This window comes from Carlito syrichta, unplaced genomic scaffold (assembly GCF_000164805.1).
Source record: "Carlito syrichta isolate Samal-C Ts95f unplaced genomic scaffold, Tarsius_syrichta-2.0.1 Scaffold308142, whole genome shotgun sequence".
Lineage (NCBI taxonomy): Eukaryota > Metazoa > Chordata > Mammalia > Primates > Tarsiidae > Carlito > Carlito syrichta.
Window position 1 is genome coordinate 959,025 of NW_007252238.1, and position 26,967 is coordinate 985,991.

The 26,967-nt window shown below is 37.8% G+C and overlaps 1 protein-coding gene across 2 annotated transcripts in view; it reads right to left on the reverse strand.

The window, feature by feature from the left end:
- Positions 1-26,967, reverse strand: part of NR3C2 (nuclear receptor subfamily 3 group C member 2) — a 362,756-nt gene that overhangs the window by 84,612 nt on the left and 251,177 nt on the right. For both annotated transcript variants that reach the window (XM_021716062.1, XM_008065056.2), the window contains exon 4: positions 14,634-14,750. In XM_021716062.1, the coding sequence (XP_021571737.1) occupies positions 14,634-14,750 (117 nt within the window). The remainder of the gene's footprint in view (positions 1-14,633; positions 14,751-26,967) is intronic.

Here is a 26,967-nt window from a genome sequence, read left to right on the forward strand (position 1 = left end):
GGAAGGCTGACGTGGAAGGATCGCCAGAGCCCAGCAGGTCAAGGCTGTGGTGGCCAGGAGCGGCCACTGCACTCCAGTCTGAGCGACAGAGTGAGACTCCAACTCAAAAAAAAAAAAAAAAAAAAAAAAAAAAAAAAAAAAAATTTGGCTTAAATTTTCTAATTGGACTCAATTTATTTATCTAACAATCTGAGTTTATGCAGGGTGGAAAAGTACTTTTTATGCTATAAGGTTTCAGTGTTTTGCTTTAAAAAATAAATATCTATATATGCATACATATAATACATACATAAAGTGAGTTAATTGACCCTTTGTACTTGGAGACATCTCATGGATCACCTATCAGCAACTTGGTCGTACTTTTTTGTGAAATAGTAAAAAATGAATCATTTCATATTAAATAGTATAGCATTGAAACCAGTTATTTTATTGTAATGATATCTGGCTTATAATGGAATTTCAGACATTGAGGAACTTGTATGTGACCAAAAACATCAAAACTTTGTATCTTTTATTTTTCTAACATGTGACAATATGTGAAAAAGTCGCCACATGCATTGTAGGTTCATGGATACATATTATGCAATAGTAATCTGTCTGACTTCTCCCACCTGGTGTTTTTCCTCTTCGAGCAGGTCATGCAGTCTCATTTTCTTCCTCCCACATTAATAATATGTAACTTATTGTCCAGTATGTTGTTCAAAGACAATGTGGAAGGACACACTCACGATTCCTGAAAACCACTTCTCAACTGATCTATCCAGAAGCCTGACAGATTTCAAATGGGACATGCATTTTTCATTGTCTTTTTTTTGTTTTTTGATGCTCAGTACGGTGTATAGGAGTTAATAACTCATACTTCTAGTCCCCAGAAGAATAATTTCCTTCACCATTTTAAAGATGTTCACAAAAAACGATATGTAGAAGCACACTGATCCACACAATCCACATCGCTCATACTTGCAACATAATTTATAATAGTTTCAGACTTTTTGACTGATATAATATTTCCACCACATAATGTCCTTGTGGTCAATTTCATTCCTGCATGATTCCAAGTGCTGAGAATTGTAATGATCCTTTTGTCTTTCCACACGAGAAGTGTAAGATTATTTTTTCTATACGCTGGTTTTTTTTTTTTTTGGTCAAAACTTTGGCTTTTTGATTTGTGCTGGTGTTCCCTTTTGACTGACTTTATAACAGTAAGATGACACTTCCTCTTTAGTGGCTCATCTGCTAGGACAATACTTGTGTAAATATCTGTCAATAAACATGTGGTATCCCACTGCACTGGGAACATTTCTCAACAACTTTTTATATCAATTTTTTTATATAAATGTAAACTTTTTATGTAAAGGTAATGGAATTCTGGTGCTTACCGATCAAGTCGAATGATGTTTTTGGCTGTAAGCTGCCATAGTAGCGAAGAATTGAAGAGAGATTTTGAATCAGCTAGTGCATAAATACATAGATCCCATTTGGTAGGCTTATTTGGATTGCATGTTATAAATGATATTTACCCTTTAAATTGAATGCCGGATTTGTCCAACAAATTGCCTGATCTGGTATGAAATATTGCAAAAATTTTGAATCGCGGTAGTCCAAATAATTATTGGCCTTTTGAATACAAGTTCTAATCATCCCATCAATTGATGCAGGTGTCTTCAAATGAAGCATACAGGAGATTTGCATAAACCTTTTTTCTACTGAATGTTTCCAAAAAGAAGGGTATTTTACTATTGAAAGCAGTTGACCAGTACTCTGACAAATTTGGTACTTGAATTATTTCCATATTCAGGATAACTGCGATAAAAGCTAAAAATTCCTGTTGGTTAATATCATGCCACTTGTGCCAAATCAATTTGTGTGATGATAGCGGCTTTTCCTTATTTTTTCATCTGCAAAATGATTTGTTTCTTTTATTACACTATCTAGTAATTCATTTGTAAAACATAGAGTAAAATGGTCAATCAGTTCTCTTATATTACTTGCTATTTGTGGTCCTGTTGTTTGAGGATGTACAACAAAATTTATTCTCACTGGATGATCATCTTTTTCTGTAATATCTTCCTATTCTTCTCTTGATTTACATTGTCTTCTACTTCTCAAAAACTAGTAACACTTTCATCATAATCACTTGCTATTACATTTGTCTATTTTCTTCTTGGTAGTATGATATCACTATCGCTACTATCGTTTTCTTCCACATCAATGCTTATTTTTTCTAACTTATCTGTATAAAAGTTTAAATCTAACTTACCTTCTCTGTGGTTTATAACTCTCACTTTTGTTTTTCATTTTGTCATTGTTTTGCAAACTAAATAAATGGATGAAAAATTCTAATTGCAAATTATGAAATCACAAAATGAAATTTATCAAGAGAATATTACCTTTCCAATTTTACTTTTCCAACTTAGTGCAGATAGATATATTTGATCTGTGCCATTTGATGCTTCAATACAATCTGCTGTCAATTTCAAAAGTCTCTTTCTTTTAAGGCTACAGTAACTCACTTATCTTTTTTTTGAGTTGGAGTCTCACTCCATCGCCCAGGTTGGAGTGCAGTGGTACACCATGGCCACCCTAGCGTCGACCTGCTAGGCTCTGGTAATCCTTTCGCCTCAGCCTTCCAAGTAGCCAGAACTACAGGTGCTTGCTACCACATCCGGCTAATTTTTAAAATTTATTTATCGTAGAGACGAGGTCTCGCCAAGTTGCCCAGGCTGGTCTCGAACTCGTGGGCTCTACAATATGACACAAAGGGTACATCCACAGCTGTCTTTCTTATACAAATGCTCTTTGTCATTGCCTTCTGTTACAAAGATGTGTGGCCACCACTGTGAAAGCACTTCACATATTCTCTTTCTATGTAATACCAGCTGATATTTTTAAATGTATATCCTAGAATATATTCCATTTCTTTACTTGCTTTTTCGTGCAATTTGAATAGAAAACTTCAAGGAAATGTACATTTTTAAAAAATTTGTGCTTGCATAAGCTTGTCCTGTATAATCCCCATAAATTTCTTTAAGGCCCCTGAGAGGGGACATCAGAGTGATTTGCTAGATTTATGATGTCCCCTCAGAGGGGATATCCAAAGGGTAAATACATGCTAATGTTTCCAGGTAATTAACATAAAATATCTTTCATTTATTCTTTTTTTTTTTTTTTTGAGTTGGAGTCTCACTCTGTCACCCAGACTGGAGTGCAGTGGCCACTCCTGGCCACCGCAGCCTCGACCTGCTGGGCTCTGGCGATCCTTCCTCCTCAGCCTTCCAAGTAGCTGGAACTACAGGCGCACGCTACCATACCCGGCTAATATTTTTTTGATTTATTGTAGAGATGAGGTCTTGCCAAGTTGCCCAGGCGGATCTCGAACCCTCGGGCTCAGGCAATTCACTCACCTCAGCCTCCCAAAGCGCTAGGATTACAGGCTGAGCCACCAAGCCCGGCTCATTTATTCTTTTATTTTTCTACTGCAGTATACTCTATGCCTTCATATCTAAATAACAAAGAGGAAACAGTCAGAATTTTCACTTGTGAATTAGTCTAATTTTAGAATTAAGAATGGCTTGATTCAAAGATTGCTAAAGTAAGAAATCTGTGTTGAAAGAAATAAGAATTTAAAAAAAAATTTTAATTGCTCATAAAAGTTTGCCCCCCAGTTTCTTGGGCAGATGCTGAAGATAGGTCCTGAAGAGTGCCTGGGTTAACACTAATGTGTTAAGGCAGTTCAAGAACTGAAGGGAGATGAGAGTCAGCTGCTAGGAAAAGGCTGCCTGGCCTCAGCCTCTGTTTCCCCAGCATTTCCTAGCCCTCTGTTACAAGAGTTACAAGAGATGTGGGCATGGTAAGTGTTCCCGGGACATCATCCAGAAAGGCTTCAATAGTTCTGAGACTAGAAATGACTTAAAAAACTCTAAGGCAGCCAGGAGTCTTCACAATAACACAGGATTCAACTTTTTGGTAAGAACTCAAGGGGCAGACTTTCATAATTCAAGTTCAGTCCAGGGAGCAACTGTTTCTATTGTAGATGCTGAAGTTGGACCTGCGGTGGTCTGCAGTTAGGAAAGAGCCTGGGCCTTCTGCAGATCTCCTGATACAGAGCTGCTCTGTTTCAGATGACACCTGTGCAAACATCAGTAGAGTAGACAGGGCCATTTCATTGGATGGATGCATGAAGGGAGTGTCTGGAATGAAGCAACCAAAATACCAAGGGACACAGTCACATGGAGTCATCCTGGGATGCCTCCACCTTATTCCAATACATACAGGTCAGAGAGTTGGGATACTACTCTAAAGCAAAGAGAAAGAACTCTAGGGATTTGAGCCAGTGTTAATATTAACGATGCTCTTCAAGTATCCTTTTGCTACATTTTCAGTGCTTATCAGGCCTACAGTAAATTTCTTCATTCTTAAAGATTAGCTACATTCATATCATTGCGTGGGATGCCTGGCATATAGAGGCATGTGCTGGTGATGGGTATTTGATGACTGAATTGATGGATTCATCAGAGATGCACTCCTTAAACATTATGATCCCCTCCTAGATAAGTTAGATTAATCTTACTATAAGAAGCGATTACATATTCTTAATATAAGAAGTAAGGCTAAATGTTTATTTTCATTACTATTTAAAAATATTTCATGTTATTATACTCTCAAAACAAACAGGAACAAGAACAATTCCATTTTGGAGCTCCTTATTTTCATGACCTAAATCAGGAGTTGCCTTTATGTTGTTGTTGACACATATTCTTTTTTATTATTATTACTTACTTTATTTTTATTTATTTATTTATTTTCTTCAATTATTATTATAAAGATGCGGGGTACAGTTCAGGGTTAGATATACAAACGCTGATTACACAGGTACCCTTGTTGATGAGGTATGCCCCTTCCTCCCCTAGCAGAAAATTGCTAGGGGAGGGAGAGGCAGAAAAAGAGACATATTCTTTTCAAAATAATGAAGCAGCACATTCTGACGAGTTCCTTTTTATTAGCTTTGCTAGTTCAGTTTTTAAGAACCTCTCTGTCAAACTGTAAATCATAGTTTTTTAAACAGCAAATAAGGTACTCAGCAAACAATTTTGACTCTTACTCTCCCGATTTATTACAAAGAACTTTCACTCTCCTTTATTAACCATGGTAATGAGTATGTATTTTATAATTTGACAAATCGATAAAAAATAGCTTTAAAATTTGTTAGAATTGGACTAGGCTTTGGAGGTTACATTATCTTTCCAGAAAATTCATCATGTGAAAAGATACTAATGATGCTAAACATCACACCTGCTTATTACTGAAGACTAGAGGAAAGTTAGCCTAATGGTTTTCTGTACATTCTAGAGGTGAGAACAGAGGACTTTGTTGTAACATAGACGGCTTCCCCGTCTTCACAACCACATTCTTCAGCCTGAAGATGGGGAGAGGAGAACGTTTAGTCAGAAAGTCTACAAGAATCAGAACTTTAGCCACTAGATTTTCACATTTAAAAAAGATGGAGTCATATTCCTCAGCAGCCACATCTATTCATTGAAAGTGACTGAATTCAGTGATGAACACTTTGAGAAATCAGCGTCTGAGGTAGACAAGCCAGGTGAATCCTTGGGGAATAGGCAGGGATTTTGCCTCGAATGACTGATTATGCCTTTCTAAGATGGCTGACTGTGGTAAAACTATGATGCTTGGTTATAAGCAGTTTATTCTTCCTTCTGTAATATTTCCCTCACTCCTCATCTCCTACTCACCCCTGAGCCCCGAACTCCTCCTCAATCTTAGGGTCTGGGGTAAATGCTGGCATTCAGAGACAGAGAATAGTCCATCTATAAAGGTATGTTCACAAGAGAATGCTCATCTTATACATTAAGTGATTTTTAAGATGCTTAGGTTTGCTTTATCTGTTTTGTTTCGGCTGGTGTGTTTTTAAAGTAGCCCTACCAAAACGTCTTCAACTCTGAAATAAAACCTTCCATGGTTCTGTTCCGAGAAGCATGGAAAGCTATTATTTTGCTTTGTCAGTCTGCTTATTAAAAATGGATACTTTCTCACTTTTAAATATATACATAACTTAAAATATATAAATAGAAATTAGGCTGCTGAAAAATTACTAGGATTTCAGGATGACCCACAATTAACAGATGACTGTAATTGTTAAGAGTTTGTACTGGAGATGTGTCAATTATCCTCTGATTGCTATATTCATAGTTTCTTTCTGAAAGATGGTGTCAACATGTTTCCTGTAAGCCGTCATCATGCTTTCTACCACAGGGCCCTGCCATCTGGACATACCAGCCCAGGTAAGGAAAGGACAAGGAAGGTAAAGGCAGACATTGTCTATATTCTCTGGAGGAGATGACCCAGTCAGAAGCTCTCTTCAGGCCAGTGACTGACAGTTGATCTGGACTCTCTTGGGAATTTTAAACTCAGGACATTCAGGAGACAAACTGAGACACAGGCAGAGAGAAGGCACTGACTAGAAATGTGTGTAGGAAAACCAGTGAGCAACAAGGTAGGGTGGAGAGAGTTAGATGCAGTGCAAACACCAGAAAGAAGCAGGTAAGAAGAGGAAAACACTTAAAGGGAAAAATCTTAGAAATGGAAAGCCTGTCATATCCTGAATGATATCCCAGTAGTTCACAAAGACTAACAGTGGAATTATTAATATTCTTATAATAAAACTCCATTATCTCAGGTAGCCTGAGAGAATTCAACAATAGTGTGAGGTACCACAAGCAAAAAACAAAACTATTTCAACAGAATTAGAAAACGGTGTGTATTAAAGGATATACCAGTGAGAGTACGGACCTGGAAGGCTGCTAGGGTCCCAGCCCAAGGAGAACTGTGTATCAAGGATGTTACTCAGAAAAAGAAAGAGCAGCTCGGACTCTAGGTCTCTTGAGACCACCAAGGACAACTGGCAGGATTTCCTAGACCCAAAAGGTCTGCAATGCTAAGCTCCCAGCCCTTTAAGGAAGACTAGAATGGCAACCTACCAAGACAGACTGCACATGAAGAAGTTAAAGGAAAGCTCAAAGCAACAGAGGACCCCTATATACTCAAGTAACATTTTCCCAACATCCCAGAGTTTTATATTTTAAAACGACTAAAAAAACCCAAAACAACAACAACAACAACAACAACAAAAAACCAGAGACTACTTAGGTTAGCTCACCAAGGTGTGAGTGAATATATACAAATCTGTGTATTTGTGGGGAGGAATGAATTAAGGCCTGTATAGATTCCATTCAGTCACAAAACAAGACACAAAACAAGACTCTTAATGAGAGTTTTGAAGGAAACTAATAAAAATTGAACGTATATACTGATTGCCAACTATAATCACAACAGTTAAAATTTGAAGGGAAACAAAATCTTAAGGTTAAAGAGATAACAGCAAGTCTATCAGCTTTGGAATTCTACCAGCTGTGGAATCAATCCTGAACTTTCCTTCGTGAAAGTTTACAGGGTAGAAATAGCTGTTTAATGCACCAACTATATTACTATGACAATTAATATGGTATAACTTATATCCGAAGATTCAAAAACCAGACTTTCTCTGATTTATTAAAATGTATTATTTCCCCCTCAACTTTACTGTTCAAAAGTCCCATTGAAATTCTTATTGTCTATAAGCAAAAGGAATGGAAAGAAAAAAAAATCAAGAATGGTATCTCTTTCATAAAACTCATTACACTTGGGCTTTCTAAACTTCTTTACTGCGTATCCGGTCTCAGGAGACCCTTAAAGACATAAAAATTGTTTTTCTTATTGGATTTCAGATATTAAACCTCCTCTCTTGCTGGCAGTGATCCTGAAATTTCTCTCACCAGACCTACACTATAAGTTTTGCAGATGACCATGCCAACTGGTTGCAGCAAGTTGTTGGCAGGTAAAGCCAATTTTCCTCAAGTAAAAACATCTCTCTTTCTCTGGGTTTGGTGTGAGTCAGTCATGATTCTGTAATTCTTTGGTCTCTGGGTCTTTTGTTTTCCGCTCACTTCTCCATTTCAGTTTTTAAAGTGTTTCTCAGCAGCTGATTTACTGATGGCTCTGTCTTTTTTTCTTTTTTCCTCCTTCCCATTCAAGGATAACTCCTTTTGCCACCTGGGTGTGTCTTATTTTCTTCGTCTTCTGCTTAGTAGCATTAAGAGTTCATCTTATGATTCCCTTTTTAGTTCAAAATTGTGAGCTCTATTTTCTTTAAGTTTTATTATAAAACATGATCATGTTAATAAACTAGAAAATAGATTTTTTAATCATGCAGCCACAATCTTACTTTACTCACAAGCCATTTCTGGTGAGCTAACATTTCCTCCTAGTCTTTTGACTCATGCAAATCTTTTCATGAATGGTCATAATCACAGAATTAAGTGTCCTAAATTTTGCAAACTAATTTTTCATTGTTAGTTAATTTTTTCTGAGGGTATTCTCTGTTGTTATCCAAATTTTCACAGCCATAATTTTATCGGCCCATTGATATTGCATTATGTGGATGAATTCTAATTAAACAGCTTCCTAGCTTTGGTTCCATTCCTATCATGAATGTTCTAGAGTGTCTGCTTCTTTGAATGATTCTCCGCATCAGCATTTGGGTTTCTCCTCCCTTTTACCTAGTTGCTTTCTCTCCTTCCCCCAAAAGCAACCGTCTGGTGTTGCATTTCACATGACAGGTCCCATTCCAAGAGGGAAAGGTGGAATGGACATGGTCACCTTCAAATGATCCCGCTAAACTGAGTGATTTCTGGGATTAAGAAAAGGTGCAGATACCTGGTAGAAGTGATTTGGAACCAGAATTAGGAACCAGTTTTAGAAATATCCTGTGGCTTGTAAAGGCTACATTCTGAAAGTTACAGGAAACAAGGTTTTAATATTTTAGAGTCTTCATTAAAGTAAAAGTGGGCTTCCTAGGATATCAATTGAAGAATGAAATAAGAGGGGTGGCTTAGAAAAGAGGAAACATATCAGAATTAGGATTTTTCAGATCACTAATGATAACATCTTGGACTCCAAATTCCTCATCTGTAAAATGGGAGGACACAGAATTTGAAAACCTCTAAGATCTCCTCTATTTTCTAGGGAGAGAGGGCAGTCAAGCTAGAGACTCTGCAAAGGACTCATTCATTCTCAGTCTAAGGACTAGCTAACTTTAGTGCTGTGCTTTCTATATTTTAGGAGAAGCTCTAAAAGACATGGATCACTCTCTTCAGAACCCTGGCATGTACAAGTGAAGCCTATACAAAGCAGCAAATTGTCGTCGTGTGTATGGATTACTAACAGAGGAGATCGCTAGAATGGCAGGCTCAGCTTGTGGCCAAAGAACTGTTATTTTCCTTTCAATTTCTCTGTTGACATTCTTACATCTTATGTGTTGCCCTTTGCATGCAGCCTACAGCCCAGCAGGATTTTAAAGCAAAGGGCAAAGGAATAGAACCTGAGGCAGGAGGAAGTAAGTGGGTCTAGAGAAAAGTCAAGAGGCACATTTTTATAGCTTTAATTTCAAATCTACATGCTCCTCTTCCTTCCTCCCTTCCGCTTTCTAAGGGAGAGGCTAGTTTGGGTACATGGTTGGGAGTGCATGCTAACCAACTGACAGGAGAGAGAGAAAAAATGGTTTTAAAGTATTCTGGATTTTGTTCCTGGAGTCATGACCACGCGCTAAAAGAAGAAAGGTCTTCCATGTATTCTATGTTGTCAGCTTTCTTATCTCCCCAAAGTAATAGGAGGCTGGGCATGGCAACTCACACCTGTAATCCCAGCACTTAGGGAGGCAGAAATGAGAGGACTGCCTGAGCCTAGGAGTTCGAGACCACCTTTGGCAAGGTGGCTAGACCTCGTCTCTACAATAAATAAAAAAATTAACCGGGCCTGGTGGTGCACGCCTGTAGTTACAGCTGAGGCAGAAGGATTGTCCGAGCCCAGGAGGTCGAGGCTGCAGTGAGCCATGATTCTAAAGCCTGGGAGACAGAGTAAGACCCTGACTCAAAAAAAAAAAAGACTGGACAACCCTTCCTTGTTAAGAAAACATAAGAAGTCTTTACTTTCTAATTTTAGAAATTGTTTCACATTAAAGGTTAAACTTCACATTACCTTTTTTAAAAAAAAATAATAATAAAATCGCTTGAGTTTCTTTTTCCCAAATTGAAACTAAAAACAGGACCTCAAAAGAAATTATAAAAGAAAAAGAAATTACAATGTATGCTACCACAACTGGACAACTATTAAAAGTTACTTATTTAATTCCTGAACCAGAAATAGTTAAATTACAACTTAAGCCTAAAGAAAATATTACTTTCATAAATATCAATTTTCCCTCTGCCCATTTTTGACTTGCTATTTTCAATGACCTCAAGATTCAAAGTGAGCTCTATCGAGCAAAAAAAATTGTTTTTTCCAAAACCCACAAAACCTGTCCTGTATATACAGAAACCAGTGACAAATTATATGAATTTTGAATTGTGTGTTATGCCAGACCTCGCTTACAGGCAATTGTAGATGCAAATAAGACACCTGTGTGCTGCTGCGGCTGCCTTCCCTAGTCCAGCTAGCCATCTACCTACAGTGACCTGCACTGTATAGTAGAGCAATGCTGGGTGTGGGCTTTGCTGCCAGTGACGGATAACTGGGTTTTGGCTCTGCCACTGCCTAGCTTTGTGGCCTTGGGATAGCTCGTTAGCCTCTCTGTACTTCCATTTACTCACAAAATGGACATACTGAGAGTACATATCTCATAGTGTTGCTGTGAGGCTTAGTGGGATGACACGTATAAGGGCTTAGCAGAGTGCTTAGCACACAGCACGCCCTCAAAAGTGCTAACTGTGATTCATCTCTTCAAATAATAGCTAGTGAACACCAACTTAGTGCCAGGCACTGTTGTAGTCACTGTGGATAAAGCCATAAAAAATGGACAAACATTCCTTCTTTGATGGCATGCATAATCTAGTAGAAAAATAATACCCAACACTTACATACTTGCTTATTATTATTGCTAAACAAAAGGGTCTCAATGTCCCCTGGGGCAAAGTCTAGGAACATTTTCAGTTATCACAACTGGAGGACAGTGAATTTCCACTGGCATCTAGTAGGTAGAGACAAGGGCTGAGAAACATCCTACTGTGCACAGGACAGTCCTCTATGACAAAGAACTTCAGGTCCAAAATGCCAACTGTGCCGGGTGGAAAAACTCTGTTCTAAAGCTTATTGACTCGGTTAATCCTTAAAACACCCTAGGAGGTAAGAATTATCATTATCATTAATAATAATTATTAATTACTATTATTCATAATCTTTCCTGATTCTCATTTGCATGGTACAGAAAGTGATGTTTTGAGCCACATCTGGAGTGATTCCAATACCAGAACAAGGGGGCAGCGCGGTGCACTCGAAACATCAGACCTAGAGCCCAGAGGTCCAAGATCCAGCTTTGTCACCTCACTGCCTGGACAAGTCACTTAACTTCTCTGAGCACCAGAGGCCATCATCACTAAAACATGGGGCCAAAAGGCCTTTCCTGGGGATTCCGAGGGTTGGTAGGATAAAATGAGATAACTCTGTGGGAGACACAGCCACCCACCCCACATTCACTAACTCTACTACTGCCAACTAATATGCGTGGAGTAGATCACTTCCTTTTCACTATACGTTTACTCATCAAATCCTCATCATAGCCCAAGAGGTACAAGGTGAAGATAAGAAAACTGAGGCACAGAGAAGAGGTGACCTGCCTGAGATTGCAAGGTCAGTGAGTGGTAGAACAAGCGTCCCCACCCATGTGGTCTTGTTCTAGAGCGTATGACAGGATGAACCTCTCTTTCTGAGTTGCTGTTTAAGGCACCTTGGAGCATGTCTTCACATTAGCAGCTGTCCCCAGCCAAGCACACCCTCCTCTTGGCTCCTAAGAGTTGCTCTGCTCGTAGGCAGCTCTGTTTACTGCCTAGCCCTGACTAGCCAGCCAGTTAATTTCTTCATCGAAGCAAAGAAGAATGAAGTTGCATTTGTTTAATTTTTTTGAATTACTTTTTTAAAAATAGGTAACACATGTCTACAACACATGCTTGCAAGACAATACAACATTTGAAAGCACAGAAGGATATACAGTGACAATTAACACTCCTTCCCACCCTTGTCTTCCAGTTCCCCAAGTCCTTTCTGTAGAGACAACCACCAAGACTAGCTTCTTGTATATCATTCCAGAAATATTCTATACAATATGTTCTTTTTTCTAAAATAGACGACTCATAGCATACAAAATATTTTGCAACCTGATTTTTTTTTTTTTTTTGCTAAATAATATTTGGGAACTCAGTCCATGAAAGTATATAGAGAGCTCCCTTTATTTTTATTAATATCTGTAGAGTATTCTGTAATTTATTTAATCAATCCTGAACAGATGAATATTTAGTGTATTTCTGATATTTAACAATACTACGATGAATATTTGATGCACATGTCATTATTTACATTGCAAGAATACACTTAGGGTAAATTCCTACAAGTAGAACTGTTGAGTCAAAGGGTATGTGCCTTCTAACATTTTGTTGAAATAGCTAAATTGCTCTCCATAGGGGTTGTACCAATTTGTACTCCCACCTAAAATGCATGAGATCGTCAGTGAGTTTCACTTTATTTCTATAATCTCATCAAACAATGTCATAAAAATGTTTTATCCTTGTCAACTGGTAAAAAATTATATCTCATTACATTTTAAATTTGCATTTCTATTATTATGATTAGATGTAGAATCTTTTCCTATGTTTCAAGAATCAGTTGCATTTACCTGTGATTGTTCTATTCATATTGTTTACCTGTTTTTCTAAGGAGATGGGTTTTCTTATGAAATTGCAGGGGTTCTTTATCTATGAGAAAGATTAACCTCTGTCTATAAGTTACTGTATTTTCTCTAGTTTCTTATTGTTTGCATTTGTAATAATATTTAATTTGTAAACAATGTTGATTTTGTCAATTTTTTGCTTTTATAAGTTCTGAGCTTATTTCATATCATCATCTCTCGTTATCAGCGGGGGCTTGGCTCCAGGACCAGTCTCTGAGCCCCCATGAACATCAAAATCCACAGATGCTCAAGTCGTTTGTAGAAAATGGTGTTGCATTTACACATAATCTATGCACATCTTCCCATATACTTTAAATAGATTAGGGCCAGGCATGGTGGCCCAGCATTTTGGAAGACTGAGACAGAATTGCTTGAGCGCAGGAGTTCAAGACCAGCCTAGGCAACATAGTGATACCTCATCTCTACCAAAAAAAAAAAATTAAAAAAATTAGCTGGCTATGGTGGTCACACCTGTAGTCCCAGTTACTCTGGAGGCTGAGAATGAAGGATCATCTGAGCCCAAAGTAAGGCTGTGACAAGCTGTAATCATGCCACTGCACTCCAGCCTGGGCAACAGAGTGAGACCCTAACTCCAAAAAAATAAAAATAAATAAATGAATATTATCAGATTACTTATAATACCTGATATAAATGTTATATAAATAGTTGTCATATTGTATTTTTATTTGTATTATTTTTATTGTTGTATTGCTGTTTTTTATTGTGCTCCCCCACTCTCAATGTTTTCAACTCACAGTTGGTTGAATCTAGAGATGTGGAGTCCATGGATAGGATTTAGAAGGGTCACCTCTGCTTGGAAGATATTTTTTTAAATTCATGTTTTCTTTTAGTACTTCTGTGGTTACTTTTCACAGTTTAAATCTTTTAAGCACCAGCATCTATTTTGGTGTATAGTAAGAGTCTGCATTCAACTATCTTGTTTTCCAGATAGTTATTCAGTTGTCACAATACTTTGGATTAAAAAAATTTGTCCTTTCCACCAATAATCTGAAATACTAGTTTTATTATGTGCAAAATCCCCATATGATTTGGATCTATTTCTTGACTTCCTGTTGATCTGTCGGAAATCTATAAGCAAATATGTTTTCCTCTTTGTTACGGCTAGTTTCCCTCATTACCTGTCTTTTCCAGAATTTTTCTGGCTGTTCTTTAGGAACTTAGACTAATCAATTGATATTTTTTTCTTAGGACTGCATAATATTTACAAATTAACTTAAGGAAAACTTATGCCTTTAGGATGCTAAAGAAGAATGAAGTTGCATTTGTTTAATTTTTTTATCCATGGATGCGGTATACTTTTGCATTTGCTTCTTGTCTTTTACCCTCTGTCTCTCTAAAACATTTTAAATGGTTTTTTTTCTTTTTAACATACAGATATTCCTTTATTATATTTACCCCTAGAGTTAGGCATGTAGTCCTATGCGGTAATGTTATCACATATAGGTCTAATTTCTAAACAGACATGGCAATAAAAACTTTTAGTTATGGTTTTAAAAGCCATTCATTTTGGTTTTGGCTTTGTGTGCATTCTTAAAACTCAGCAACTCAGGCTTGAAAAATTTACTAGGACTATAGCCACATAACACACCTCTTTTTAACTCCAGCTAAGAAATACTTTTCTCCTACAATATTTTTGCATAAAAATATAACTCATTAGATTTTTAGAAACCTTTGTCCCACAGTAGCTTCATCTTTAATTTTGGGAGTAATTATATCACAATGATATTATGATATTATATTAAATATTAATAATTTGTATTAAACTAAAAATATAAAACTTTACCTCCTAAATTCATTCCAGCTTGAAGACATTTCTGAAGTCTGCAGGCAGGACAATTCTTTCGTCGAATCTTATCAATGATGCAATCATTTCTTCCAGCACATAAATAGTTGTGTTGCCCTGATTAAAATAATACAAAACAATTGTTAAAATAAAGACTAGCATGAAATACTAATATGCATATTCTTCCTCCCTTGAGATCTCTTCTTCAAAAAAGTAGAAAGAAAACATAACTTGTGCATAAGATAGATAAGGAGATGATCAGCTTAATGTGGCTGATACTTCAGATTGCAAATGATAACACTACATTTATTTCCAAACATGTTTACATATGAGTAGAGAGTTATATTTCTCCATTGCTTGAATTTTTTGATAGCTGCACAGGTCCAGGCAATGGTGCATATTTCCTGCAGATGTCATAATAGCATCAGTCTAAATAAAAGCCCTACTACAACTGCTTAAGCTGATGGTGGATGCCTACCCACCACTTACACATTTGATTTCGCTGGGAGGACTTTTAAATTACACAATTAGAAATGCTTAACTAGCCAGGTTTAGTGGCTCAGCCTGTAATCCCGCGCCTTGGGAGGCTGAGGTGAGTGGATTGCCTAAATCCATGGGTTCGAGACCTGCCCGGGCAACTTAGCAAGACCTCATCTCTACAATAAATCAAAAAATTAGCCGGGCGTGGTAGTGCGTGCCTGTAGTTCCAGCTACTTGGAAGGCTGAGGTGGAAGGATCGCTGGAGCCCAGCAGGTCGAGGCTGCAGTGGCCGCTCCCGGCCACCGCACTCCAGTCTGGGCGACAGAGTGAGACTCCAACTCAAAAAACAAACAAACAAACAAACAAAAGAAATGCTTAACTATTTCATCCTGCAAACCAATCTGGAACTTAAATCAATTCAGGTGTAGATAGGCACAGTTTTAGAGAGTGGCATCTACCGGCAAAACGTGAAATTGCAACATAGCTCTATTAGTACTTATCTTAAAATATTTACTGAACATCCACTAGGTGATAGGCACTATTAAAAGCACTAGGGATACAGCAATGAACCAGACAAGACAAAAGGCTTTGCTCTTCACTTTCATTCAATTTGGGGGAGACAGACAATAGCCAAGGTAATTGGATAAAACGTACAAAATGTTAGATAGTAATAGGTATGAGGGAGAAAAAATGAAGGGAAGAGTATATAACATGTGAAGGTGGGATTGAAATTTTAAAGGGCACAAGGATGGCCTCATGGGAAGGTGATTTTAAATAAAGGTCTAAAGATTCTTCAAGCTAACTATGTAGATATCTCAGGGGAGGGGTGATATATCAGGCAGAGGGAAAAACAAATGAAAGAGGGGAAAGGATGCGGAGGAATACTTAGCATGTTTTAGGAGCAGCAAGGATGCCAGGGTGAGTCCGCAGAAAAGGAGTAGAGAGTAAGAAAAGACAAGGATACAGGGCTAATGTGAGCCAGATCGCTTAAGACTTTGGAGGCCATATTCAAGATTTTGGCCTTACTCCAAGCCGGGAAGCCACTAGACTGGAGGGCTTTCAGCGAAGTCACTTGATGCGATTTACATTTCACAGCATCACTCTGGCTGCCTGTGGTGAAAACTGATTTAGCAAGCTAAGAACAAAAGCAGGGAGACTACAGAGAAGGAGATTATTCTAATCTAGGGGAGGAGTGAAAGTGGGTTGGATCAGTGTGGTAGCAGTGACAGTGGAGAGAAGCAGTTAGATTCTAGATGTACAAGTGGAGACCCCAAAAATCCAGAACTTATTTATAAAAAATTGTGTATTTATTCTCACATGTTTAAACTTCGGTCACCTTCAAAGTACCCTCTACTTGATGCAATAAACCTATTGAGATGCTTTTTCACTGCTCAAAACAGTTTTTGAATCCATTCATTTTTATGTATTTATTTATTTTTTTTGAGTTGGAGTCTCACTCTGTCGCTCAGACTGGAGTGCAGTGGCCGCTCCCGGCCACCACAGCCTTGACCTGCTGGGCTCCGGCGATCCTTCTGCCTCAGCCTTCCAAGTAGCTGGAACTACAGGCACGAGCTACCACGCCCGGCTAATTTTTTTGATTTATTCTAGACATAAGGTCTCGCCAGGTTGCCCAGGCAGGCCTCGAACCCGCGGTCTCAGGCAATCCACTCACCTTAGTCTCCCAAAGCGCAGGATTACAGGCTGAGCCACTGAGCCTGGCTCATTTGGATGTTTTTTAGTGCTTCTGCCGTTTTTTGTTTCACCTCTTCCGCATTGGCAAAACGTTCCCCTTTGAGGACTTTTTTCATTCAGGGGAACAAAAAAAGTCGCTGAGAGGGAGATCAGTTGAATAGGGAGAGTGGGGCATGGAGGTCATTCTGTTTTTGGTCAAAAACTGTTGAACACTCAGCGTGGTGTGGGCAGGTGCACTTGTAAATTATTCATCATAAAATGGGCAAACGTGTTGAAAGAATCTCCCCCCCCAAAAAAAATTCACTGAAGCCAAATGCAGCCTCTCACAACAACGCTCGCTGGTACACTGATGCCAGTGGGTTTCTAGCCTATACTATAAGGGGCCAAAAGATAATTCCAGGGTTTTTTTTGGGGGGGGTCCTCCCTCGTATTCTGAAGGTAGAGCTGATAGAATTCGCTGACAGACTAGAGGAAAGGGGTGTTAAGGAGGCATTAAAAATTTTGTGTTGAACAACTAGAAAAATGGAACTGCTGTTAATTTAAAAAGGGGAAGACAGTAGGAGCCTGTGGTTTATGGGAATTACCACAGCCCAGTCTTGGGCGCAGTAAGTCAGAAAAGCCTGGGAAGTATCCAAGTGGAGGTGTCGACAGTTGGATAGGCAGGTCTGGAGTTAGGAAGGGGGCTGGGCTAAAGATATAACCAGCTTATGGATGTTATTTTAAGACAGGACAGGATTTGAAATCATACAATGGGTGAACATAGACTGGAAAGACAAGTCTCAGTCATGGGTCACTGAAATATGCAAAGAAGAAAGGGAGCTCCACTAATGACTAGTATCATTGCATTCCCTTGGTTGAGAATTACCAAGTAAATTATAGTAAACATTCAAGAAAAATAATGTACATTGCTTAATGCAATTAAAATAATTTATGCTAGAGCATATTCTCTGTAACATTATGGTAAATCTTAGTAATAATAATAGCAATAAAACAACAGTAATAGAAAAGGGAAATATTATCAAAGTGAAGAAGTGAAACCCAACCATTATAATATGTGCCTTATTTAAAAATGGAAGGCTCTTAATGAATATAGGTGCGTGGAGATAATTATACAAAGGCAATCAATATCCACAGTAAAGATGGTGACTGATTAGCATAACATTTCATGGCACTGTGCAGTATCTTAGAGAATAGGTTCCCACTTTAAAAATATAATTTTAAGGCCTTACTAGAGTACTATTATTATTATTATTATTATTATTATTATTGAGTTGGAGTCTCACTCTGTTGTCCAGCCACTGCAGCCTTGACCTGCAGGGCTCAGGCAATCTTCTCACCTCAGCCTTCCCAGTAGCTGGAACTACAGGCAAGCACCATCATGGCTGGCTAATTTTTGGATTTATTGTAGAGATGAGAACTTGCTAAATTGCCCAGGTTAGTCTCGCACCTGTGGGCCCAGGCAATTCTTTCGCCTTGGCCTCCCAAAGTGCTGGGATTATAGGCATGAGCCACCGTGTGCGGCCCAACTGACACTTTTAGATTGCATGATTTATACAAAAATGCATTACAAAATGGCCACTGTCTTATGCACACGCTGAAAAATTTTCTTTTCTGGGTCTTCAAAAACAGAGACTTCCAAAAGCTGAGATTGTTCTATAAGGATTTAAAAAAATAAATACCCTTTAAAAATCTGTTACTATATCAACTGCAGAATGATTCTCTTCCAGTACAACATTTCATCTTCCACTAACAGGATAGGAAGTTGTAAAGGACTGTTGAAGACGAGTCATAAGAGTTTTCAGAAAATTTTGTCATTTATATTTTTAGTTGTGTAAACATTAAGGATTTAAACTGCACCTACAAAAATATGTAACGTGTCTCATCCCTTAAGTCATATGAGAACAAAAATAAATATAAAAAATAAGAGAATACATCTAAAAGGTTTAAAAAACTTTCAGTCATGTTCTTTTAAAACACTATGCTCTACTAGTGGTAAGATAGCTAAATCCAGAATATTTAGGCTTTTGGGGGTAAATGAGTCTTTACTACAATGCTAACACAGAGCAGGCAACTAGAACGTTGGGGGCCAGACAATGAAAGTCTTGAATGACAAGCTAAGGAACCCAGATTTTTATGCAGCAGGCAATGGGATCTCACTGAAGACTGTTGCATATAAAATGTGAGATCCAGAACAATGTTTTATAAACATTAATCTTTTTTTTTTTGAGTTGCAGTCTCACTCTGTTGCCCAGGTTGGAGTGCAGTGGCACGCGCTCATGGCCACTAATCTTAAGGTTATATAATGGGTAGATTGAATGGAAGAAAGGGACACTATTAACAGCCCACTTCAAAGTTCACAGAGATGGCTTCTATCCAAATTAATAGCTATGTATTAGTCAGAATACATAGCCACAGGAATAATCCTGTGATTAAAAAAATATCTCAGTGATAATAGAAACAAAGATATATTTCTCTTTCAAGTTTTATGTTCGTTATGAGGTGAATTCTAGTTCTAGTGATGGCAGACGAGCTGAAATCAGATAATTATACCCTGTCCACCATGGTGGAAGAAGGGAAAAGATATGAAGGCATTGGGGATTGACCAACAGCAGGCAGAAGCTCGGGGAAAACTGACTCTTGGAAAAAAGAGAATCACTCTAGAAACTCATGTTTGAATGGCTTTTTCCTTGAGGGCCTTCTCTATGCAATACAGGACAGCTAGAAAGCGAGACAAAAGTCTCAGTCTTATTGGCCTATGAAGGCAGAGAACAGACTGCGAGTCTGCCAGAACAGCAAGAAATTGACGGAGAAAAATCTGAAAGAGAGGGTGTTTGGGTGGGACAGGTAGAAAAAACCTAGATATTAACTCCCTTCAAATTTTTGGCTGACCCCTGAGCTGAGCATGAGACCCTCAAAGACCCATGGGTAAAACAATAATTTAAGGCTAAAAATGTTGAACTGATATTTCAGTTGCTGCCCACCACAGAGAGACAGAGTTTGAATATCCTCAAATTAGGATAATTCAGTAAATACTTCATGCTTTCCATTGACATTCTAGAAGTTTCATGCCCTAGGAAGAAATATTATACCCCCAAGATTAAGGCATTTGCCCAGGATTAAAGTCATAAGCAAAACAGACCTATCCTAAAAAAGCTTAAAGCAAAGGCTCAACAAATTCAAGGCAATCTGTCAGTAATTTAGCTCAAGACTTAATATTCTTCAGAGAAACAGAATCTAGAGTCCCCATAAATGCCCAGAATACAATAACTGTTAAAAAAATACGAAAACAGAAAGATATGAACCAAAGTCAACAGAAAAATTAGTCAGTAGAAACATACTCATAAATGACCCAGAGGTTAGAATTAGCAGGTAAGGATTTTTGAATTTATATGTTAGAATATACAAGAAAAGATGACTAAAAGGGGTAAAGAAATATGGACTTACCAGGAGAGATTTGGAAACTATAGAAACAAAACAAAAATACAAGTAAGAACAAATGGAAATCTAAGAACTGAAAAGTACAACATATAAAGTAAAATATTTATTGGTTAGAATTAATATATTGGACACTGAATGAGAACGAGTCAATGAAACTAAATAAATATAAATAGAAATCATTTGAATTGAAGCACACAGAAAAAAATTTAGTGGCCTTGAGACAGTGTTAGTAATTTAATATATGTGTAGTTAAAGTCCCAAAAGTAGAAAAGAGAATAAGTCAGAAAAGATGTATGAAATTCTCCAAACTTGATTTTTTTAAAGATCCACAAATCTAGCAAGCTCAGCAAACCCCTCAAAAGACAAATATGAAGAAAATCACTGAGGTACAACATAGTTAAATGCTGAAAAACAAATTTTAAGAGAAAATTCTTAAAAGCAGCCAAAGCAACATGTAAAAAATTGCATCACAAAAAGGGGAACAAGGGTAAGAGTAATCAATGATACCTTATCAAAACAATTGACCCAGAAGTCAATGTATAACATCTTTAAGGACTGTCAACCTAAAATTCTTTAATCACTGAAAAATGTCTTTAAAAATGAAGGTGAAATAAAGACATTTTTTGATAAACTAAAGCTAAGATAATTTATCGCTAGCAGATTGCATGATATGAAATGAAAAAGGAAGTTCTTCAGGCTGAAGGGAAACTATATCAAATAGAAAGTTGGATATACAGAAAAGAAAGGAGAAAATAAATGGTAAATACATAGAAAATATAAACTAATGTCCTTTCTTTTCTTAAACCCCTTAGAAGTCAAATGATTGGTTAAAGCAAACGTAATAAAAATGTATTATGGGATTTATAACTATGTACTCAGAAAATATATGTCAACATAGGACTAAGAACAGGATGGAAAATAAATGAAACGCTATTGCTGCTATTTCTTACATTATTTCTTACTTGAAATTATATAAATTAATTCAAGGTAGAATCTCATAACTAGCTCTCTTTTTCCTTCCTCGGTTGCAGACCCTCCCTGTAACCGCCACCTTTAATAAATCTCTTGGTCCCTAAAAAAAAAAAAGAATCTCATAACTAAAGAGTACAGTCATCCCTGTATTCTTACTGTATTCATGGCAGATTGATTCCAGGACCCCTGTGGATACCCAAATCTGTATATGCTCAAGTCCCTTATAGAAAATGATGTAGTATTTGTCTGCCCAGCCATAAAAAAGAATGAAAACATGGCCTTTGCAGCAACATGCATGGAACTAGAAAACATTATCCTAAGTAAATTAACTCAGAAACAGCAAACCAACACTGCATGTTCTCACTCATATGTGGGAGCTAAATGGTCACAAAGATAAAAATAACAGACACTGGGACACCAATAAAGGGGGAGGAAGAAGCGGGGTTGGGTTCAGAAACTACCTACGGGGCATGATGTTCACTGTCTGAGGAATGGACCACCTGAGACCCAATCCCCACCACTACACCATATGTCCATGTAACAGATATGCATTTGTACTTCCCAATCTAAAAAAGAAAGAAAGAGCCGGGCTCAGTGGCTCAGCCTGTAATCCTGCGCCTTGGGAGGCTGAGGTGAGTGGATTGCCTGAGCCCGTGGGTTCGAGATCCGCCTGGGCAACTTGGTGAGACCTCATCTCTACAGTAAATAAAAAATTAGCCACGTATGGTAGCGCGTGCCTGTAGTTCCAGCTACTTGGAAGGCTGAGGGGGAAGGATTGCCGGAGCCCAGCAGATCGAGGCTGCGGTGGCCAGGAGCGGTCACTGCACTTCAGTCTGGGCAACAGAGTGAGACTCCAACTCAAAAAAAAAAAAAAAGAAAAAGAAAAAGAAAACAAGATAGTATTTGCATATAACCTACATGCATATCCTCCTATATACTTTAAAGAATCTCTAATTACCTAAAATAGCTAACACGATGTAAGTGGTATATAAATAGTTGTTATACTCTATAGGGCTTTTAAATTTGTATTATTTTTATTGCCATATTGTTATTTATAATTTTTCCCAATATTATTCATCTGCAGTTGATTGAACCCACAAATGCAGAAGCCATGAATACAGAAGGCTGAGTATACCTTTGTAATCTCTAGAGCAATAGATCTCAAATCATGATCCATGTATCAGTAGCATTAGCATCACCTAGTCTCTACTCCAAACATAACTCAGAAACTCTGAGACAGAGCCTAAAAATCTGTGTTTTATATAACTGTAATTCTGATGCACAATAATATTTGAGATACACTGCCACAAAGCAACCACTAAATGTAGTTGAAGAAACAAAGAGGTATAAAATGGGATATTAAAATAAAATTAACTCAAAAAAGACAGAAAAGAGAAAATAAGTGAACAAATAACAGAGGGAACGAAAAATTAAACAAATGCTAAAGCAAAAGTTATAAACCTAAATACTGTATAGCAATAATTACACTAAATGTAAATGGTCTAAACACTCCAACTAAAAGTCAAAGGTGGTAGACAGGATTACAAAAAACAAGACCCAAGTGTGTGCTAAAATGCATTTTAAATAAAAAGGCACAGACAGGTTAGAGATTAAAAAATGGAAAAATACATGCAATGCTAACAGTCAGCATAAGAAAGCAAGTATGACGATCTTATTATCAGACAAATAAGACTTCAAGACAAAAAAATCAACAAGGAGAGATAATATCATTTCTTATTAATCAAATTAAGATATAACAACCCTAGATATCTACATATCTAATTGTAGAGCTTTAAAATACATCAATAAAAAATTGACAAAACTAAAAGAAGAAAATAAATTTCAAATTCTAGAGATTAAAAAACTCTTCTTCTCTCAGCAACCAATAGAAAATCACTATCTAGAAAATCAGTAAGGATACAGAAGATGTGAATAGCATTATCAAACACCTTGACCTATTTAACATTTAGGTCACACAACTCCACAACACACATTTTCTTTTCAAGTGCATGTGGAACATTCACTTACACAGAACATATTCTGAGCTACAAAACAAGTCTCAAATTGTAAAAGAATTGAAATAATGCACAATGTTTTCTGATCATAGAGAAACTAAATAGAAATCAATAACAAAGATATCTAGAGTAGTCCCATATATTTGAAAAATAAGCAATATGCTTCTAAATAATTTATTGTTCAGATAGTATTTCACAAGGAAAAGTACTGAATAGTTAAAATAAGTGATAATGAAAGCCCTGCATTAAATTTATGGGATACAGCTAAAATGGTATTTAGAGGGAAAAAAAAAGCCTAGCTTTATACATTTACATTAGCAAAGAAGAGAGGTTTAAAATGGATTACCTAAGATTCATCTTAAGTTAGAGAAACTAGGCCAGGTGCAGTGGCTCACATCTGTAGTCCCAGCACTGGGAGGCCAAGGCAGAATTGCTTAATCTCGGGAGTTTGAGACCAGCCTGGACAACATAGTGAGACCTTGTCTCTACAAAAAAGTAAAAGAATTAGTCAGGTGTGGTGACATAAACCTGTAGTCCCAGCTATTCGGGAGGCTGAAGCAAGAGTATCACCTGAGCCCAGGAGGTCAAAGCTGGTGAGCTGTGATCGTGCACTCCAGCCTGGGCGACAGAGTGAGACCTCAATTGAGGTGGGGAGGAAGAATGAGAGAGGGAGAAGGAGAGAGACTAAACACAAAGTAAACAGAGGAAATGAAATAATAGAGTGGAAATCAATGACAAAGAAAAAAAGCAAGCAATGGAGAAAAACTTACAGAGGCAAAGTTCTTATTTGTAAGGATTAACAAATTAGGCAACTGCAGATAAGCTGAGAATCCTGCTCAATGTTTTCTCACTCCAACCCCCACGTTGGTGCAATGGAGCAGCCACCATAATGAATATCACCAGTCTCAAAGCAGTGGGCCGGAAGGACAACCCATCATTCATTGCTCAGATCTAGGGCAATGATCCCGCCCAACCACAAGGAGGCCAAGAATTGAAGTCTTAGTTTATGCCCAGAAGGCAAGGAGCCAGATATATTGGGAACCACCCTGGAGACCAACTCAGTGATGGAGAAATAAGAACATAAAAATCTGCCTCCATAAAAGAAATTCCTCTCAGCAGTGGTAAACTTTCAATATCACAGCTTCTTTTTGACAAATTAATTTCTATAGGTGAAGTTGAAGGCTATCTCATAAAGAGCTGAATTTTTCGAAACATTACTGAAAATCTACCAGCATCGAATACATTTCCTTTTTGAAGAAAATAAACATCTATGGGTTATTTCAATAAAGAATGTAACCCAGTAAACACTCCATCCCCGAGTTCAAAAATCTGTGACCTATTCCATCACTGTTGGTACACAACAGGCATACAGACTCAAGCATCTGTACAAAAAAAATTTAAGTTAAATAAATCAAAAGCTTATGGGGAAATGTCAATGTCCCACAATTTTCAAATTGATTATTATTATTTCTCTTCATAAAAATTTATAGAAAGATCCGTCTAGACAGCAGTAGCAGGCACTGTAATAGATACTCCAAAAAAAAAAAAAAATGCATCTCCATAACATGGAGAAAAATCACAGCTTAAAGCAAATAAGATGGGATTTGAGCATTCAAAAAAAATTCCTTTAAATAAAACTTATGTACAAATTTGCTGAGTCTCCATCCACAAGTACTACTAAGCACTATAGAGAATTAAGCTACAAGCTAATGGAAAAAGCAGAGATGATACAAACAGCATACTGCCTAGAACATAGTTGCTACCAAACGAATGTTGAAAGAATGAGTGAATGTATGATGGGTGATAACCTGAAACACACATACAACATACATAACTCACATGTGCATGTAAGACATGGTATATTGACATAAACCCCTAGTAATGAAGGTTCACACGAGTCATGCTGGGTCTTAAGTAACTGGCTTACCAAAGATCCACACGTACAAATCATCTATGCTCCATCTCCAGAATTCTTACCTTTGAACTTCACACACACACACACACACACACACACACAAAATTAGGAAAAAGAGCCCTGTGGATTTGCCAGGAGGTAGTAGAAGTTTTTGTGAAAAGTAGAAACAGTTTGAGCTAGAGGTAGAATCCCAAGCAGGGATTCTATGCCTTCTTGGTGTCTTGGATCTTAAATACTTCCCTGCATATGACCCATATCATTCCCCACTAAAGCTGGTTTGGTGGCCTTAAATCATAACCTTTACAGGGTCATTTGGATGTAAAAGCATCTTGTGTTAAGAATGAAAATCTGTCCGGCAGGGCTCAGGAAACTTCAGTTGGCCATCCCTCTGTGTGTGCTAGTGCACACTGGACCGCCTGTCTGAGGTTGTGGCAGTTTTCTGAACACAAGGCAGCCGGTCTAGAAAACAGAAAGCTTCCAGGGTTAGAATAAATCTGGATGAAGTACCAAGATGCTTAGGTCAGTTACTACATGCGTACCACAAATTCACAGACTAATGGGAAAACCAGACATATTCAAATAAACAGGAAAATGCCTTCTAGACTTAAACAACAACAAAGTTGAGTTCAATAATAAATCAGAGGTATCACATTTCCCCCCTATGGTTTTAAGTTAAGATATTGGTTTTAATTGAAGAATAATTCAGTAAGTATTTAAAGGTTAACTTCATTATTTTAAAAGTTACTGCACTCAATCAAAGTTGTCTTTTTCGATTACTTTGAAATCAAGAACCAACTTTTTGTTATACTTGAGCTGGTCCCAAATGAGAAAATACAGATTGTGTGGCACGTGGGCCTTAAAGCATCAACACGGCAAGAAGACAAAAGGTGGAAAGACAGAGGGCAGGGAGGAGGAACAGGCAAGGGGAAGGGCACCACTTTGTCATCAGGTGCACCTGGGTCCCATAATCCTGACTGTGAGAGCCTCTGTAAGAAGTTTAATGTTTCTGAGTCTCGGAGCTAAACACTGAGTACACACAGGCACAGGATGGGCACAACAGACACTGTCAGTCCTAAAGCGGGGAGTGGATGGGGGATAATGGTTGAAAAAAATCACCCATCGGGTATCACACTCACTTCCTGGGGGGGCAGTCTCAGTAGAAGCCCAAACCTCACCATCGCGCAATAGACCAATGTAACAAACCTGTACAAGCACTCCTTGCATCTAAAACAAAATTAAATTTTAAAAAAAGCTTTAAAAATCTATTTTAAAAATATTTATTTTATTTTATGTTTTGTAGAGAGGAGGTCTCACTGTGTTACCTAAGCTGGTCTTAAACTCTTGGGCTTAAGCCATCCTCTCACTTCGGCCTCCCAGGATGCTGGGATGACAGGTGTGAGCCACCATATCTGGTCTAAAAAAATAACTCTTACATAGACTTCAGTATGTCAAAAAACAAAAGAAGAATTGCTTTGGTTGAAATGAAGGTAAGGGGCCCCCTGATGCTGCCCTCCACATGTACCCAGTAGGAAAGGAGGCTCTCCCCTGGAGACCTGGGCTCCAGCGCATGCCATCAGGCCATGGCCTCCCTGGAAGTTTCTCTGTCCTCCACAGAGCTGCACAGTGATCCTTCTGAACCACAAATCCAATGATGACATCATCTGTTTAAAGGCCCTCTAGGGCCCTTCACTACTTAAACTCTCAAGTCCAAAACCTCAAGCACCATCTTCAAAGTTATAGGGAGCCACTGGGGACAAGGAGGGGAGGAATGGCAGGTCAGAGCTCACAGAGTGTTTCACGAAACTTATGACCATTTCAGCAA